The sequence below is a fragment of the Nestor notabilis genome, unplaced genomic scaffold (genome assembly GCF_000696875.1).
Source record: "Nestor notabilis isolate BGI_N333 unplaced genomic scaffold, ASM69687v1 scaffold3089, whole genome shotgun sequence".
Classification (NCBI taxonomy): Eukaryota; Metazoa; Chordata; class Aves; order Psittaciformes; family Psittacidae; genus Nestor; species Nestor notabilis.
Genome location: NW_009943935.1, coordinates 40,788 through 59,972, shown reverse-complemented (window position 1 = coordinate 59,972; position 19,185 = coordinate 40,788). Strand labels below are relative to the sequence as shown.

Genomic DNA, 19,185 nt, shown 5'->3' with positions numbered 1-19,185 from the left:
GATGCATACACTGATATGTTACAATATCCTTCTGCATGTCACTGAATTGCTGTCCAAAATCTGACTGTAGGTTTAAATGCTACTTATTTTCATGCAACATGAGGCAGATCCTTTTGCTATTTCCTTGGCCTGTGATGTTTTGATTTGTTTTTATCTCAAAATAACTGATTCAGGAAGAATGATCCTGTTAAATTTCTCAGGAGGGTGGACTTTCTCCTCATAGCTGTATTAATTTATTTAATTTATCTTAAATTTGATTGCAGTGAGCACCCCTAATTAACCTGATTTTTTGCTGATAATCACTCACAATGGAATCAAATCACAAATCCGGGGATGGATTGACCGGCACACAGAAAGAAGCTGCTCTTCGTGCATTAATTCAGCGAACAGGATATAATTTGATCCAGGTAGGAACTCACAGTCGTGTCCTTTTGTGTGCAGTGTCTGGCTTCATCCTGAAGTGATGCATTGCATCAGGGGCTTGAGCAGTGAATCTGTATGCGGGAAGTGCTCCTTGTTCATTCTTCTCTTCATTTTTATCTAACACATCTGCTGCATGTAGCTACATGAAGTAGATGCTATCTTTTATGAAGCAGGATCTTATTCCTCCAGGAATTTCTTGCTGCATGCCAAATTATGATAAGGGTAGTAAAAAACCACCCCTGAGCACTACTAAGCATTGGGAAAGATTGGGATTGGTGTCTTAAAGCCATGGCTACAGTGGCAGTGGAGCAAAGAAAACACACTAAACAAAGTTTCACGAAAGCATAGGTCCAGAGCTGGTTACAGAAGTCCAGCACGTCACCATTAGATCTGTCTTCATGTGCATGTGCATGTGAGGCAGACAGGTGCCTCACCTGCCCAGACACTAAAAGTTTGCTCTCAGTTTAGTCTTCAAGGTCTCCAAGTGCAAAGCCTACCCTGTTTAGGGTGGTGGAGAGTGGGCATGCCATCTAAAGAAGTCTTTCTCAGTTAGCATGACCAAAACAAGTTAATTTTTCAAGTGTTGGACTGATATGATCAACTTTGCATCCTGGATGAAGTAACTGAAAACACTGAATATTAGGCAGGTGACTGCCTTGAACTTTGTCTTGCTTTGTATAGCACTAGAGGGCACAACAGCCCAAAGCAAAAAGAGACTCCTGGGGAAAAGCATTTTCCTATAGCCCTTAATCCTGTGTGCATCCCAGGACCAGGCCAGCAGCTGGGTTTGTTGTCATTTAGGAGGCTTTCTGTAGTACCTGACTCAGAAGATAATCAACTTCTTTGTGTCTTATATTTACTGTGCCTTTATCTTCAGTTTTTCATACTTTCATACCTGGCTATAGCAGTCCACAACTAAGACTAAGACCACAGAGATTCACCTCCCACAGCCAAGAAAACCTACGTTTCCCAAGGAGGTATTTGACTGTCTCTGCCTTGGACAAGTAGCAATTGCAGAGCATACATTGATGCCTACACCTTAGCAAAACTCAGCTAATACAAACCAGGCCCTTCTCTAGTACATCACCAACATACTAACTGCGTTAACAAAGCCTTTCAGTACAGATATGGCACTGAGGCAGCAATGCACTCTACATTATCTCTGTTAATCCTGTAAGGAGTTGCTCCTTGAAGGCAAAGAGGGCATCTGCCTCCAGCCCACTGGTAACAGAGCATGTCTAAACCGTCATTCCCTGGGAAGGTGTTGGTTACATCTACGTTTAAAATCTATATCTAAACCGTTCTTTCTTTTTTCTCCTCCATGGCAGGAAAATGGGCAGAGGAAATACGGAGGCCCACCACCTGGCTGGGATGGCCCTCCACCAGAGAGGGGCTGTGAGATCTTTATTGGGAAACTGCCCAGAGACCTCTTTGAAGATGAACTTATACCACTATGTGAAAAAGTAAGACTTTATGGCAGGTAGCTATCTGTATTGCAGTGGTGAGTAATGGTCAAAGCTGCATTTCAAGACTGAACTGGAGATGATTTGGCCCAGACTACTAGTGGAGCTTTGACATGCTATAGTCAAGGAAGCACACAGTCTTGTTCAAATACCTCCCCTCTTGCTAACAGACCTTTTTCTCGCTACTTACAGATTGGCAAAATCTATGAAATGAGAATGATGATGGACTTTAATGGCAACAACAGGGGCTATGCCTTTGTGACCTTCTCAAACAAACAGGAGGCGAAGAGTGCAATAAAGCAACTCAATAATTATGAAATTAGGTAAGCATGGGAAAAACCTTCACATCAACCTTAAATCATATGTATTAATCTATTTTGTTATGTATGTAAGGCATATTTTTCCTTGCAGTCCAGAGGAAGATTATTTAGATACCTAAGCTTTAAGAGGAAATTACCTCTTGTCTTCCTGTGCAGGCACTGCTTTACGCCATAGAAGAAAGGCAGTATGTAAGACATCCCTTGCAGGAAATTTCTTCCAAAAAAAAAAAAAAATCTATCAGAACATTGAAAAAAGTGTTTTGCTTTGGATCAAATTAACTTTAGCCTAACCATTGCTGTTTATTTCATCTTCCCTTCTGGGCTGTTTTTGTTCATTTTGTTCCTCTTCATAGTCTCCCTCACAACCTGTACTGCAGATATGTTCTGGGAGACAGACTGATAACAAAAAATGGTGAAATAGGATGGAAACCAATTGGCAAAATAATGACATTTCCTAATAGATAGGAACAGAAAAAGCTCTCATATTTGTGACTAAAAACTGAGAACAAAACACCCAGAAATCAACAACATATGGGCCCATCAATACGTTTTGTTTTGATTTCAACCACATGTAATGTGGTTTTTTTCCAGTTCAAAGTGTGAGTAGTAGATGCTTTTGCTTAAAAGCATTTATAGATAAACCATTCTGGCAATTTTATGGCTTTTGCTTTATTTTTAGAAAGGAAAATGTGTTGTGAATTGCTTTACTAGCAACCCTAAGGATGAGCAGGTCACAAGGCACACAGTGGGGGTGAAAACGTGATTTGTATCAGAGGTTGGATGGTCTTAAAGATCAGGCTTCATCCACCTCCTCTGCTTACTTCCCTTGTTCCAAAGACTCCTCTAAAGAAGTTTTTAGCTTCTCAAGACCTACAAGAGATGCTTGGACCATGAAAAGGTGAGCAAAGTGGATGTAAGGAATTTTTTACTTTGGGGTCTGCACAACAGTTGACACCAGTGAGCCCCCAAATGGTGTCTCTGCATGACAAGGGATTTTCTTTCCCCAAAACCTCAGTCATGGGTCCCAGTGGTGACTGGGAAGCTACAAGTGAACACAATGAATCCTGGTTTACACTGCTGCCAACACAAGAGTCACTGCTGTGACCACGGGTGTTAGATACAGTTGTCTGGTAGCAGCCATTTTTGCAAATAGCAAAAAGGAGAATCCCAGGAAGCAAAAGCAAGATTTGGCTGATCTCAAATTCTTCGTTTCAACTGTGCTGCCTTACTTCAAATTTATCACAGTGGTAGCCTCCACATTAGCTTTTGCATTGAGCAAGACTACTTGAATATCCTAAACAACATATGCTGCAGAAGTAGGCGGCCTTCTGTTTGACCTTGTGTTTTGGGACAAGAGGGGGGTTTTATCTTTTTTTCTTCTCTTTGAGAACTGATCCTGACACCTGACAAACCAGCAATGTTGTTTATACTCAGGAACGGGCGTCTCCTCGGGGTCTGTGCCAGCGTGGACAACTGCCGCTTGTTTGTGGGAGGGATCCCCAAAACCAAGAAGAGGGAGGAAATTTTAGCAGAGATGAAGAAAGTCACAGATGGAGTCGTGGACGTCATTGTCTACCCTAGTGCAGCTGATAAAACCAAAAACCGGGGTTTTGCTTTCGTGGAATATGAAAGCCATCGGGCGGCAGCCATGGCCAGGAGAAAATTGCTGCCAGGTTAGTACAGATGGTGAGGGTAGTAGGGATGGCTTCATCTCAGGGATCACCTATGTATATATTGCACCGCAGTGAGACTGAAGTCTCCAGAAGATCCAGGTACCCAAGGAATGCTGCTGGGTTTTCTCCTCTCAACTGCTAGAGACAGAGCGACGAGGGACCCCAATACACCACGGCTGTCTGATGGAGTCACCCTGGCTCTGGAGGGCAGGGTGGGCCACTCACTACAGATCCTGATATAGCACCATGCTCATTATCCATGCTCTTCGATGAGGAGCTTGAATTTGTTAAAAATATAGCTAGATGGATTTAGCTGTGTGCATCCATACAGACCTGTTGTAGAATGTGCATTATCCTGTAGTTATCTTGGGTTATATATAAAATATAGCCTCATTTACAGCCTTTTGGAGAGAACCACTGTGGAAAGCACCCAAGAACATATTCTAGTCTTGAGAATATACTGAGGATTTTCCTGAAAATGGATATTTTCATGTGGGAAGAAAACTTCAAATAAGGAATTGCTTTAGGATTTAAACAGTATGAAGAATAATTATATGCAATTTTGTGCTGGGGGATATTCAAAGTGAAGCAGAGAGAGGTTTGGCAGGTGTTAGAAGGAAGGAGTCACTTAACCTTAAGAGAAAGGTTTGGCAGGTGTTAGAAGAAGGAGTCACTTAACCTTAAGTGCATTTGCAGTGATTTCACCAATTTTCTCATGCTTTCTTACACTTGGCAGCTCCTGCACTACTTTGTCAAACCCAGCTCAACTGCTGGTAAAAGAATACAATAAACCTTCTGTTTTCTGTTTTGAGACTTGTTCATAACCCACCAGCCTTATTTCATTCTTTCTATACAACAGCCCATGAAACATCCTGAGTAATTTAAATCCTTTTTTCTTATTGTGAAAAACTGAGCAGGATTGTGAGCACTGAATATGCTTAGCTATCATGGGATATGTCACGCTGACTATTTTTCCTTTTACTCCGGGTTTTCTGCATCGGTTTAGCATCTCCCTGATTATGGAAAACATTCAGCTGGTTTGTGCTTCAGCACAACTTTTCCATGGTTTTTATATCGAGAATGAAGGAAGGCATGGGCACAGCCACAGCTGCTGGTGATAGCCTTGAGGGAGCAGAGCACTTGAAATTCTGAGCAAAGACAGTGAGACAGATGGAGCAAGCATGTAGCACTGAACAGAGATGTGCAATGTGCTAGTGATTTCCAATTTAGGGACATCTCGGTAAACATTTTGGGGAATTTCAAAGGCCTGAGCAGGAGCTGGAGTCTTCTGATGTTGCAAACATACAGGAGGAACTTGAAAGAAGTTTCAAGCCAGAATTGAATGAGTTTCCAGCTCATACATTGGTTGAATGGGTGAATGTGAGGTTGAATATCATTATCAAGATGCTTCCTTTACTCTGAACTAATTGTTCTTTAAGGACTCTTCATAGAAGAGACAGAAATGCTCAAAAAGGAAGATGTTTTTTACAAAAACTTTGTCCTGTCTCCTGGTTAAACAAGAGGGTGGAGGAAGACTGGGTTTTAACAAGAGGCTAGTGCAGGCACTAGCTCCTTGCTGCAGGTCAACCAGGTCATTATTTCCATTACTGAACAGAAAATGGCACTTCAGAAAGGGGCACATGGCCTTTCATTTCACCTGGCTGCCATTAGCACCTCTCTCTCCGTTTCTGGTCACTAACAGCTCAAGTGAGATAGAGCAGTGTTGAAAGCTGAGCAACAGCCCAACTTGGCTCCACAAATCTCAGCTTGTTCATGAGTCTTCCAAACAGGGAGCAGCCTCTCTCCGTTTAGTTTGATGATTTTCACTTCAAACATAGAAAAACAAGTCTCCAAATTCTAGCCTCACTCTCTAATTTTCTCTATTTTGGAGCTCCCATCTCATCTCAATTGGGTTATCCAAGTGGAGATGCAAGTTTGGATGACTTTTTTACATCTCTCAAGAAACATTTTGCAGGAATAGAATTTTCCCTCTGCCAGCACAGGCATTCTCGGGTTTCTTTCAGATTTCAGCTTAAAAGATCAGAGAGAAGGTTACAAAAAACCCACAGAAAGACCCATTTACTCTTTGGGGCACATTTGCAGAAGAGGCAGATTTATTTCATTTATTTGGAAAGAATATCTAGCACTTACCATGCTGCTAAGTCACACCCCCACCCTATTTTATGCATTGCTACTTTCTGAGTCTCTCCTTTATACTACTTCTGCTGCAACTTCACCCAGCAGGGACCACATGACTTCAAATACTTGCACACAGAGACATCCTTGCTTTTACGATGTCATTTCATCCCACTGGGACTACTGGATTCCATCCTGTTATCTAGGGAATTAAACTTTTGCAGACAAGAGGGATTTTTATAAGTTCATTCAAATATTTTCCTTTAGAGAGCGCTCCACGGAACATGGATGTTAGTGAATTATGCCATATTTTCATTTCTTTAATTCTGGATGCTGCATTTCTGCAGGCATCTAGGTATTAGTGGGAACATGCTCAAAGTGTGACCATCTGCTTTTGGAAACGAGTTAATGAAGCAGCCGTGCTTTGAGCTAGAAAGGCTTATTTTGATTCTGTTTGTAGAACTGGCCTATTTTGCTGTTCATACTGCATATTAAATTAGTCTTTGAGTGGAAGTGAGAGGAACCAAAGCCTGTTTGACACTGACCATGCTGATTCCTTTAAAGGAAGGATCCAGTTGTGGGGACACCCTATCGCCGTTGACTGGGCAGAACCTGAAGTGGAGGTGGACGAAGACACCATGTCGTCTGTAAAAATTCTCTACGTGAGGAACCTCATGCTCTCAACAACTGAAGAGACCATAGAAAAGGAGTTCAACAACATCAAACCAGGTAGGAGCCCATTGACACAGTAGCTCTTAAAAAAGTACTACTACTGCAAATGGAAATATTTCTCCATTCATAAAATGTCAAAGGGAGAGATAAAAATGACTCATTTTCTGCTATAAGATGTTCATGTGTAATGCCACCAAAATAGTCATTATGCTGAAGGCTCCCACCCAACACGCACATCATGCCATCCCATTAAGGGCTGCTTAATTTCCAGCTAACAACACTACTAACCTTTTTAGGATGATTGGCAACTGGAAGAGATCCAAAATGCTGCATGGGGATGCTAGTGTCAAAAAAAAATTATTTTAAATCATTTTGGTGTTTCTTAGAGAGTTGGTGAAACAGCGCAGTGATTTCAGCATTCTTCTATGGCAAAGGATGATGACAGAAATACGAATGCACTTTATCTAATCTGTATAAATTCTGAATTTTATCATTTTCATACAACCCCCCACACACACATTCTTCTGTAAATTTTTGAATAATCAGTGCTTATCATTTAACGCAGAATTTGACAATAATCCTTCATGGCATACATTGCGTACACTTCAGTTGAGATTTTTCAAAAAGCAAGCATATTTGCTGGGAATAAAGATCCTACTGCTTTCAAGGGAGTTTTTATGTCTGAGTTGCTCCAGCTTTAGGAAATTCCACCCCAAAACAACAACGTAAATATAACCCATTTCTGCATCTCTCCAAGCCACACAGTCCATTAGGCATTAGTAACTTACGCTTGGCAATGTGAAATTGCCTTTCATCTCATTCCCATTAACTACTTTCTATTATTATTTTAAAAATATACCACAGAGCTTCATTTTTCCTTCATTAACTGTTCATTTCTGCACTATACATTTCTTTTCCTGTACTAGGATGCAATGCAAAAGACTTTATGGGGTTTCCTTATGTGTCTCTTCTGTCCTTCTAACGTTTCTGTCTAATAATTTTAATCACCATCAAGCTGTTTGAGATCCCGTTTTACCCAGGAGTTGAACATTTATCATGACACTCTCTTAACTGTTTCCTTCTTTTATTTGCCCAGTTTTGCTCCTGAACACTGAACTGCTCACACTCCCCAGAAACACATTTATACCCCTTTGTCACTTTGGTAACAGTCATCAGCATTGCTCCTAAGAGAAGTTTTCTAGTACAACAAAAGAAGATCTGCATCATCTGTAATTTTCACTTTATCATTTCACTTCTCAAGCTGGAAATTATTTTTATTTTTTAAATGGAGAACTTGATTGTGGATAAAATTAGGGATGCATTTTTTAAAGTTGTGCCATGCTTTAAAAAAAAATATGCATCAGAGCAGCAAAACCTGAGTTTTGGAGAGAAAAATGCAATTTAAGTTACAGTGAGATTACAATCAAAAAAGTCAGCAAGGATCTGAAATGATTCATTTCCCCTCCTTGGTTATCTGCCTTATTCATTGTGGTACATTTCAGCAGCGCTTGCCTGAAGTGTGCATTTGATCCAGGGCATTAAGAAGCTGTTCTGATAACAACACGTTGCTTTGCCCCAGAAGAGGCAGAAGCAGGGACAAGCAAGATTTTTCGCTCAGGAAAGGATCAGTAACACAGGGCACTCTCGAGGAGGCAAAAGGGGGATTTTCAAAACACAGAGTTCATTCAAGCCTTGCCTTGTAGCATCAGCATATGACTCCCGTAACTTCAGGCTAAGAAAATCACCATCCAATTCCAGAAGGAAATGAAGTGCTGCTTACCATTCTGGTGTCCTTTTGAAGACGTGCAAGCTGCTCAGGTTATATGGAACAGGCTTCATTTTGCCCTCTGGAGCTCCCAATGACTCCCCCTGAACTTCAAAGAAAAGTATTTTCTCCTGCAGTTATTTAAGAGTGTCATGCAGCAATATGACATTTCCATGTGCACCTGTTCAGCTTTAAAGTGTAAGAAGCCAACAGAAGAGTCATTCAGCATCCCTTAGCCACATACCCAAAGTATATGTTTGGGGGTGTTATAGTTTTGGTGGCTGGGTTGGTTGACAATGTGCTTCCCAACCCACTGGAGCAGGGAAGATGAACAATTAGAAAAGGCAGATGTCTAAAGCTTGTGATCATGGGGAATAGGACTAGTGTGGTTATTCTGAAGACAAACTTATTAATATTGTACATCTCAGTGCTGAGAAGTTCTCAGCAGCAGAGCAGCTGACAAGGGAAAGCTGTAGAACATGGATATAGAAGAGAACAAATAACCATTTACATCTGAATTATTTTGAATAATCACAGAAGTGTAAGAAAGCTTCAGGCTGAAGGCACCAAGGTGGGAGTCCTCCACCCCAATCCCACTCCCTGCAGGGCCAGTATCACAGGTGCAGTAGGCTGATTTGGGCTGTGTCAAGGCAAATCAAGGCATCTTCAGGGAGGAGGATCCCCCATCACCTGGGGCCAAGGTGATAGATGCCCCATTCACATGGGAAAGGCTGTTTTTTAGGGCCAGACCTGGTGCCCTGTCAAAGCCAGCCAATCCCCATGCTCGGGGCTGCTCTTTCCCAGGCAGGACTGCGTGCTCATTCTTGCTGAACATCCTGAGTAGATGGTTAAGAATCTCCTTGTTTTATGGCAGAAGCATCAGCTTTCCTGAAGCTGCCTCTGATTGCCAAGTATAATGCACAAATGAAACCATGGAGATGGTGATAACATGGTGGCATTACCTGTAGGTCACAAAATCCTGGGCTGTCTCATGCCCTGCTCAGCCATCTGGTTTGTCACAGAAGGGAAACGCAAGACCAAAGTTAACATCCAATAGAGAATTTTGGAAGAAAACACTCCTGTTTAATTGGAAACTTACTGGTGTCTGACCCAAACTACTTCTATTTTGCCTTGAAATACTGTAACCATTATGTATTTACTTTTACCATGGCAAATACAACGTAAGAGGTAAGAAGACATTACCCTCTTGTTCTTTTCCCCTTGGTCAGCCTGTGCTATCCAAGGACTCCTAACCCAACACAATTGCTCTTCCATATCTGCATTTTCCACCTAATACTCACTTCCAACTAATATTCTGACATCTTCTGCAGGTGCAGTAGAGAGAGTAAAGAAAATTAGAGACTACGCCTTTGTGCACTTTAATAAAAGAGAATATGCAGTGGAAGCTATGAAAGCCTTGAATGGGAAGGTAAAGGTGCTGTAAATGCTAATTTGTGGGGTTTATGTGCAGTATATTATACACAGTTGAAACAAACCTGACTGGTTTATTAGCTACATAATCATCCTGAAGATGTTAGCCCTTTTTACTCTTTGCAGGCTGCCTTTATACTCTTGAATTCATTTTTCAGCAGCTCTGACATACACAAACTGTTCGTTTTGGCTTCTTACATACTGCATTTGTGCTAGATGTTTGTCCAGCTCACTGCTCAGAAAGAAAAACAAAAAGCAGAGCAAAGCTGAAACAAGGACTAGCAAATGAGGGGTTACAGGATCCTTTGGCACACACTCATATCCTTGTTCCATGTCTGCTACCAGAAACACTCCCAGGACAGCGTGTGAATGGCAAAGTGGGACAAACAAGGTCAAAACATCTGCTCCGAATTCAGATGTGGATTTGCAAGGAGATTGCTGTATTTAGTACTTTTTGTACTGCATGTAATTCGTGGCAGTGTAGTGCAAAAGCTGTTCTCGAAGAGGTGTTAACACCACTCCTATTTTTACTGCGACTGCTATTCTCCATAGGAGCACATATAATCTCAGTGACTGACATGCTACTTTAGACAAGTGAAGCCTTTTGAAGGTTTCATAAGCATGATAATTCAGTTAAAGAGCCTTTCCTGGCTGGGGTCAGGGCTGGGTATTCTCAGCATGTTAAGCCTTCACCCAGCCAGAGCCTTCTTCCACCCATGGGAGGGAGGGTTTTGCTTTTTTGCGTAGTTTTCTCCATCTTCCAGTCCCATTAGCAAACCACGCAGGGAAACTGCCTCCCTAGGCAGGATAATCTCCATGCACTTTGGAGACTTACACTTGTGCTTCTCCCGGCATGAAGGTGCTGGATGGGTCCCCAATCGAGGTGACGTTAGCCAAACCCGTTGACAAAGACAGCTATGTCAGATACACCCGGGGCACAGGCGGCAGAGGCACCATGCTACAAGGAGAATACACCTACGCCTTTGGACATGTGTATGACCCCGCCACCACCTACCTGGGTGCCCCAGTTTTCTACGCGCCCCAAGCCTACGCGGCTATCCCCAACCTCCACTTCCCCACCACCAAGGGGCTCAGCAACAGGAGCATCATCCGGCCCCCATCCATCCGAGGTAACTCCCGTATACTCAGCTCTAGCAAAGTATCTCCTCCGGGACTTGGGTGGCTGCTCCCTAGACTCCTTTTGAGGGTGTTAGTTTTGACCTGGATGCTGGACCCCTTTCAGAACACAGGTTTTGGGCTCTGTCCTACCCAAAGGTGTAATGATCTTCCAGCAGACTAAGCAGGGCATGAAAAAAATAAACATTTTCCTGAAGCAAGCCTGAAAGAGCTTCCAGATTGCCCTTGGTCCAGTGTAAATAAACCATGAATCTTCCTGGTTTTGCCCCAGCAGGGAAGGCCAAATAAAACAATTTTCCTTTCTCCCCTTCAGATCCAACTCTGTAACCAGCCACCAGCACAGCTCTCTGCTGTTTCCTCTTTGCTTTGAAGGTCACAGGGAAAGTTTTACCAGTCCTGGTGTTTTCTGACCCAAAGCCTTCCCAAGGAGGTTACATTACCCTGATACAGAGTAGGAACCAGCACTGAAAGCAAGCAAGCCATTCATAATGTGCTCTGGGAGATGGACTTCTTTTTGTGGGGATCATTAACCTAATAATAAGCAGTCTGTGAAAACGGAGTATTTCTGCAAGCTACTGGGAACTGGGACCAAATCAAATCCTCACACTCATGTACCCCCAAATTAAATGTCATTGTAGGCATCATTTGGTAAATGGAGAAGTAAGCTTGGGGCTAGAATAAAAATAAATAAATCTGCCCATTTGATCTTCCTTCCAGCTATGATGCCTGTGACAGTCAGCGTGTGTCCCCAGGCCTATGGCCAGGTCCCATGGCAGCCTGGAACCCTGCGTGGTACCCCAGTAGGGTCAGCAAGGACTGTGTTGACAGTTTTTCCTGCTTACCAAGGAAGGGGACTGGGGAGCATGCTGCCCCCATGTTTTTGCCCACACAGGTGAAACCAGCTTCTGTGAAGGTCGCACTGGGAAAGGTGCGGATGTGATAACCCATCAGCTCTCTCTTACAGCCTCCACACACTGCCAAGTATAGCTCCCCTAGGAAAAACAGAAGTGTAATGAAGGGGTGGGGGGAACAGGATTTTGGTTCTTGTAAGCTAGCACTGTATAAGCTCTGAATTCTTCAAGAAAGTGAAATCATACTGGGGTTAGCAGGTGATATCAGCTGTCCCCTCTCTGCCTTTCAACTACAAATCTGAATAGAAAGGTGTCAGAAACTCAAAACTGACCAGAGAACATGGAAACTGGGTCAGAAAGAATCAGGGCCCTCAGCCCAAAAAAACCCTTACCTGCCCAAGCAGACAAGCCCGAAAAGAAAGGGTGTAAATGTGGAGCCTGGGTTATCCCATCAGCAGGCTCTGGGGGCCTCCTGCCCATCACTTCCCAAACTTGGCAAGTGGGGCTAACTTTTCCATTTCAGAAAGAATCAGGGCAATTTTTCCAGCAATTTGATTCAGTTTAATGCCTTCTTACATTCCTAGAAATTTACATGAATGTACCTGTAGGGGCTGCGGGAGTTAGAGGACTGGGAGGTCGAGGCTACCTGGCGTACACAGGCCTGGGGCGCGGATACCAGCTCAAAGGAGAAAAGAGGGGAGAGGATAAACTCTACGACCTCTTGCCAGGAATGGAGCTCACGCCAATGAACCATGTCACGCTAAAGCCCCAAGGGATCAAACTCGCTCCTCAGGTACGTGCACAAAAAAGAGGGTCAATATCCCAGCCAGAGGCTGTCTTTGCCCAAAACGCTTTTGGAAAAACGTCTCCCTGCTTGTATCTGCACTGGGCAGCAATAACTAAATCAATTCTTGCAGCATTAAAAAAGTAAAATACCACTAGTTGTATCTTGCAATACCCACCCACCTCACTGGAGAACAGCATTCCCTCTCCCTTGGAGGAGAGTTTTCATTAATACCCACAGGTGTAAGATGAAATCTGACTATGGCTGTTGCTCCATAAAAGCACTGAGGGTAAAAAAATTCTCACCCAAAATGAGTTTGATAAACAAGATGCATTGCTTGGAGCTTTACCAAGGAACAAATGTGCATATATAGAAAAACAATGCATGTCCTAAGATCATTTATGGGGAAAGATGTGTTGACTGCCTGCACAACCCAGACCAGGGCAAAAACTCTGCTTGCTCAAGGAGACTTTTGATGTGGTTGTGTGTGCAGGGATGGCATCCAAATGGATAGATGAGGGCTGAAGAGAACAAACCCAGAACAAAATCCCCCTTATGTCATCCAAAGCAACAAGAGAAACTAACCTCACCCTGAATTTTGAAGCATATCTTTGCCTATTAACACTTCAATTGCCACAGCATTTGGTTTGTCAATCTATCAAAACATCCTTTTCTCTCCCAGAAAACTGGAAAGTGTTTCCTTCCACTCTGCAAAATTTCAGTTCCTTTACGATATCAGCATGAGAGGTGAAAAAGCCTAAGTGGTGCTGTACTGCTTAAGGGCAGGTGAAATACATTTTTATCTTTTCCCATCCATGCAAACTCCCACTGAGTGTATTTAAAATAGTGCAGTAACAGCAACAGGAACTTGCAACACTAGTTTTTTGGGGCACATTTTCCCAGTTGCTGAGCTCTTTAATCCCCCCACTACTACTATTTCACAACAGCAGGTCTTATACAGCTACAGCCAGCTTCACAACAGCCTTATTAATCAAGCAGCCTCACCATCACCTGTCAACTTGCTCAACCTCCCCCATCTGCTGCACTGAGACCATTCCAATAGCATCTTTGAATGACGGGTTTTATTCCTGCTGCCTAGCTGAGATGGTTGGTGTTAATACGCAGATCTGCTTTACTAACAATTTAAATGTCGACATTACATTATAAAACCAACATCCATATAAAGGCTTTGGGACAGCAGGGAACAACTGTTGCCATAGTCAAGAAATATAATGAACTAGTTACACTACAAAGTGCTAAACTTCAGTTGGAGCTACAATTACAGAATTAAAAGCAGCACTGACATTTAAATTTTACGTTTTCATTTTAAATAAAATTAAATGTAAATTTGAAATAGGGCAGACTACAGAAAGACATGGGCTGGAGGCATCTAGGGTCTCCGGTCCGACCCAGCTGGCAGCATGGCCAGTGGCACAAAGCCCCAATACCTGACATCTTCTCAGCTGAGTGTCAGGTCTGGTGGAGCTGCTTGAAAAAGATAACTGATCTGAGCATTACTCACAGGAAGGCACAGGAATACCATGTTGTGCTTGAACCCATGTGGGACAGCACATACCCAGCAGGTTAAGAAAAAATAAATACAAAGCCAAAGCAAGAATGTTTCCAGACAGTGATTCCCAACTATCATAGCTGTGCTAATGCTTGGAGCAATGTAGTTCAGCATTTCTCTTTCAAACACAAAGCAGAAATCACTTACTGAAGCCGGTATAATAAATTGGATGAAAACACAGCCCTTTTTCTTTTATTCTTTTTCCTTTATGCTTGTTGATTTTTTCCCATGTAAAAAAAAAAAACAAAAAAAAAAAACACACAAAAAACCCCAACCAACCAAACAAAAAAAAAACCAAAACAAAACCAAACAAACCACAAAACCCCCCAACTATCTGGACTTCTCATGCACTGTAACCCACTAAGCCAGGAGGGCAACAGAGCAATGAAGATGAATGCAACCCTGGTGTTTCAGCACTGTTAAAGAGAAGTGCATATGTAGAGTTACTGGGTAGAATTCAAAGAAAACCAAACCAATAACAGAATAAACCAGCTAATCAGCAAAAGGACAAAGATGTCCGGTTTAACAGGGTAACAATTAATTTCAGGAATTAAACAGATTTTTAACTTCAGGAATTAAACAGATTTTTAAAGTATAAAACATTTAGATGACTCTTATACTTCAAGGTGGATGTAGTATCCTGTCTGTCATTTATTTTATGCTTTTTTCCTAAACCATTGAGGAAGCTGCTACGACACCCCTGAAAACCCTTTTGGGGGGAAGGAAGGGGACCAGTGTAAGGGCTGGAGCTGGGCAAGAAGGCTACTGCACAACAATTAACCAGAGAAAAAAATCCCTTTTCTCTATTCTAGATCTTAGAAGAAATCTGCCAGAAAAACAACTGGGGACAGCCTGTTTACCAGCTCCACTCTGCAATTGGCCAAGACCAAAGACAGCTCTTCCTATACAAAATCACCATCCCTGCCCTCGCCAGCCAAAATCCCACCATGTATGTAACTCTCTGAGGTTTTCTGGGTTTTAGGATTTTTTTTTTAATGGCATTTTGTCTATCATCTCTCCTCAAAATACAATTGCACAAGTCTCCATTTCTTCTTTTTAATATACGTGTTAGGGAGAAAAACATCCACAAACTTGAATGGACTCATAGTGATGTCTGCCATTGTTGGGTGTTGTCTACCTGATGGGGCAAAGATTATAGAAAGCCAGAAATAATAATAAAAAAGGGGCACTTTTAGTACAAAAATCAAGCATAGGATAGCTTGGGGCGGGGGGGGGAAGGCAGCTTGAAGCAACATGCTGATAATTCAGCTCCAAATACGATTCTAAACATTTCTGACCTATAACATTGTTTGCTGTGCATTTTAAAGAAAAGCCCAGACTGCAACAGGCTTTCTTTTAGACTGAAATTGCACAACATGCTCTGATAGGATGTTATGTCCATAATGAGACACAGGGCCAATAGACTCAGCAAAAAAGCAGGACTACTACAAGGAGAGAACTTTTGTTAATGTACCAGCACAGTAAAATAATGTTGCCATTTGATATGTGGGATGATACCATCCATGAGTGGATCAAACCATCTTGCTGGAAAGTCCTAGAGGAAAAAAAACAAGCTAACATTTTGCTGTGCTCACAGACATCCCTTCACACCACCCAAGCTCAGCGCCTACGTCGATGAAGCCAAAACCTACGCAGCAGAATACACCCTTCAAACACTGGGGATTCCCATGGAGGGAGCAGAGGTGCCTTCTGCAGCACCAGCTTTTCCAGGTATGGGAAGGTCTGTAAAGCAAAGGTCCCCTGGAACATCCCGCTGCTTCCTTGTGGATGTCAAGCATGAACCTGGTTTGTGCCACTGAGGACACTGTTGTGTTCCCCCACATGCCTCTACTTTGACTCATGTTTGTCACTTATGCATATGACATCTTTATTGCCTATCTAGTAATTTATCGTTATATCAGGACTGCCCAAACTGCAGTGTACATACCATAGAGCTACTCAGCCTGGAGGCACTGGGGTGGGGGTCTCTGGTCCACCTGTGACCCTTCAGGTCGGTGCTGCAGATGCTGTAGGTTGCTTGGGGCTGTGTCCAGGTCAGTTGGAGCAGTGTCCAAGGACAGGGGTCTCCCACCCTGGAGCTCGGGGCTCCATCCCAGGTACACAGCGCCCCTCACTCCTTCCAGTTTGTGGATGCCTCCTTTCGACTGGGAGCCCCAGACAGGATGCAGAAACCAGATGTCTCCAGTGCCACAAATGGGATGCGTCTCCCCTGGACCTTCTGGTTGCAGTCTGGCTGATGCCACCCAGGATGAAGTAGATCTTCCTCCCTGTAAAGATGCACAGTTAATTGACTCATGGTCCATCCATCCTTCTCCAGCACCCACAGTTCCTTTTGAACCAACACTTTTGATTTTATCAGCCAAAAGAATGATGCAGCTGTGGAAGTTAGGAGCTGATCCTAGCTCTCACACCCCACTGGAAGAATTTTTTTTCCAGTTGGGGAATTCATACTCAACAGCTCTTGCAATTGCAAAAAACAGCTTGGGAAGTCATGGAAAACACAGGCTGGGAGCAGGAATACAGCTCACAGTCATTACATTTACTGTGCTCTCCAGCACAACAGTTTTTCTGATCTAGTGGGAGCAACTCATGCCAAACTGCACATGAGGAGTGCGTTAGTCAGTACTACTGAGTTGTTTGGAGTGTCTCAAGGATGAATTGAGGGGAAAAAAAAAGAAAACAACAAAAAAACCCAACTATCCGGCTTCCTGCCACAGGAGTCCGCAAAAGCCACAGAAAAATCAATTTGTCTGGGTTTGTGCAGGCTTCCGCAGCGTGGAAACCAAATGGGCTCTTTATTGAATACAGTCTCCACTTACTGCTTAATTATAATCTCTCCTTTTTCTTTCATCCACCCTTATTTATTTGTCTTGGAAACTCAACAAATTGACATAACATACATTAGAGTTTCTGCTTGTAACACACACTGGTCCTTGACCAGGGCTTGCTGAAGCCCTGCTCAGCTCAGGCTATGACAGGTAGCAGATCATTTCTCTTATGGTGGTGACAGATATGCTTTAAATCTAGTCTAGTGGAAGGTGCCCCTGCCCGTGGATGATCTTTAAGGTCCCTTCCAACCCAAACCATTCTGTGATTCTGTGAAATGACAGATTTCTCAATTCCCCATCAAAAAAAAAAAAAAAAAAAAAAAAAAAAAAAAGATACTTCGAGTGTCCACAACTCTCAAATTATAGTGAATTTCTCATGTTTTCCCCTAAAGTAATACTTCAACAAGGCAACAGCTCTCAGTGCTGCCCACTATCTCCATTCCCTCTACTGATAGGAGTTTGGCTCTGACTGACCTTGAGTTGATCCCATTGCCCAGCTGGTCAGCGAGAGATGCAGTTTGGCAGCAGAATGTGGTCCAGCAGAGCCAATGGGCACCCCAGCTGCTCTTCCCAAATTTGAGCTTTGTCTTAATTCTTGATACGTTCACAAAAAACACATCACGGTCTGGTCGACAAGCTGCTTTACCCTGCTTTCAGACAAACCAACCCCAAACAATGCTTGTTTTCCCAGTGATTCATTTAAATCAGCAAAGCTAACATTTTCCCATGGAAATTTTTGAAGTGTTGAAACCACATTTTCCATTAGGAAAAAAAAGAAAAATCCGGTTTACTAAATATTTTCTCCCTGGTATTGCATAGAGGGAGTTTCCCTCCTTTCTTATGTGGCTGTTCTGAATTGCATGTATTTTGACTATGAATGGTATCAGAGCCATATTTTCACTATGAAAACTAGCCAGATTTCCCCTGTATTACTTCATTTTCTTGCCCTTCTCACGTCATGCATGGGAGGATGAGTATTTTTAGCTCAGAAATAACTGGAGCCTAAGGAAAAAGATATTCAACAGAAAGCTGAATTTTTTAAGCAGCATGTTTAACAGAAAATAGGTGAGAAAATGCATTAATTTTCCATCTTTTCTTTATTACCATTGACATGGAGGAAAAAACATGCCAGAAATGACCTATTTCATTTGATTAGATTATTTCCATTGTCAAACTCACTTCTCCCTAGGTCACACCTATTGACAGCAAAATCTTCCCATCAAAAACTATCAGGCAATGTTGAGTTTTAAATGTCTTTTCATTAATCTACAATTTTTTCCCTCCTTTCCTCTACAGGATATACCATTGCTAATGCAGCTGCAACCGTCACAGCCACTCAGCTCAAACAAGCAGTGACTATGGGGCAAGATTTAGCAACGTATGCAGCCTACGAAGCCTACCCTGCTTTCGCAGTCGCTGCACGCAGCGATGGCTACGGAGCGTTTTAATTCTGTCTTTAATCAAGTTCCCTTAAATAGAGCACAGGCAGAAAACAAATCTCAGTCTGGTAATTCTTACACCCTTGTGATTTTAAAGTGAGATTAGATTAGATTAAAGTTAGATTTTAGTCAGAATTTCATTTCTGTAGTTCTTTAGTTTCATAACAGGATACTAGGGGGGAAAGGAGAAATTAAAAAAAAAAAAGGAAAAAAATCACTCAAAATCAGATTTTCACTCTAGAAAGCAGAATCTCAGCCCAGAAAATGAATGGTTCTTAGATGTGTGTATATACATACATACATATGTATGTATATATACATAGAGCCTGTTGTGTATGTGTTTACAAGCAACAACCTGTGCTGAAAACAGTCCCATGGACATTGTGACACGAGACTGGGGCAGGATGGGGCATCTCCAGGAAGCCCCTCTGTGCATCAGGAGTTCTCCTCTATTCACCCCAAAATTTCTCAAGCCAGGCAGAGGAATGGGTAAAATGAAAGGTAGCCCTTTGGCCATTTGGAGGTCTCCAGTTTGCCTCTTACTGCCTCTGAGCATCCCATGCCACCAGTGCTGTAGGGATGTATGCAAACATTGCAAGCACCTTTAAAACTCATTCTGGCATAGCCAAGAAAAAAAGACATTTATAATGAATGTGTCTGCCCACCTTAACA

General features: G+C 42.6%; 1 protein-coding gene across 2 annotated transcripts; it reads left to right on the top strand.

Annotated features, from left to right (window-relative positions):
• The first annotated feature begins 308 nt into the window (after positions 1–308).
• Positions 309–18,689, top strand: A1CF (APOBEC1 complementation factor). 2 transcript variants are annotated; one of them, XM_010022181.1, is made up of 11 exons: positions 309–407; positions 1,752–1,886; positions 2,079–2,209; positions 3,641–3,879; positions 6,580–6,744; positions 9,784–9,881; positions 10,743–11,013; positions 12,480–12,664; positions 15,038–15,174; positions 15,823–15,956; positions 18,371–18,689. In XM_010022181.1, the coding sequence occupies exons 1-11, from the start codon at positions 309–311 to the stop codon at positions 18,520–18,522; spliced, it is 1,746 nt and encodes a 581-aa protein (XP_010020483.1). In that variant the 3' UTR covers positions 18,523–18,689. The 2 variants fall into 2 exon arrangements, with proteins under 2 accessions (XP_010020483.1, XP_010020482.1); XM_010022180.1 differs by having other exon boundaries at positions 12,456–12,664; positions 18,371–18,522.
• The last annotated feature ends 496 nt before the right edge of the window (positions 18,690–19,185 follow it).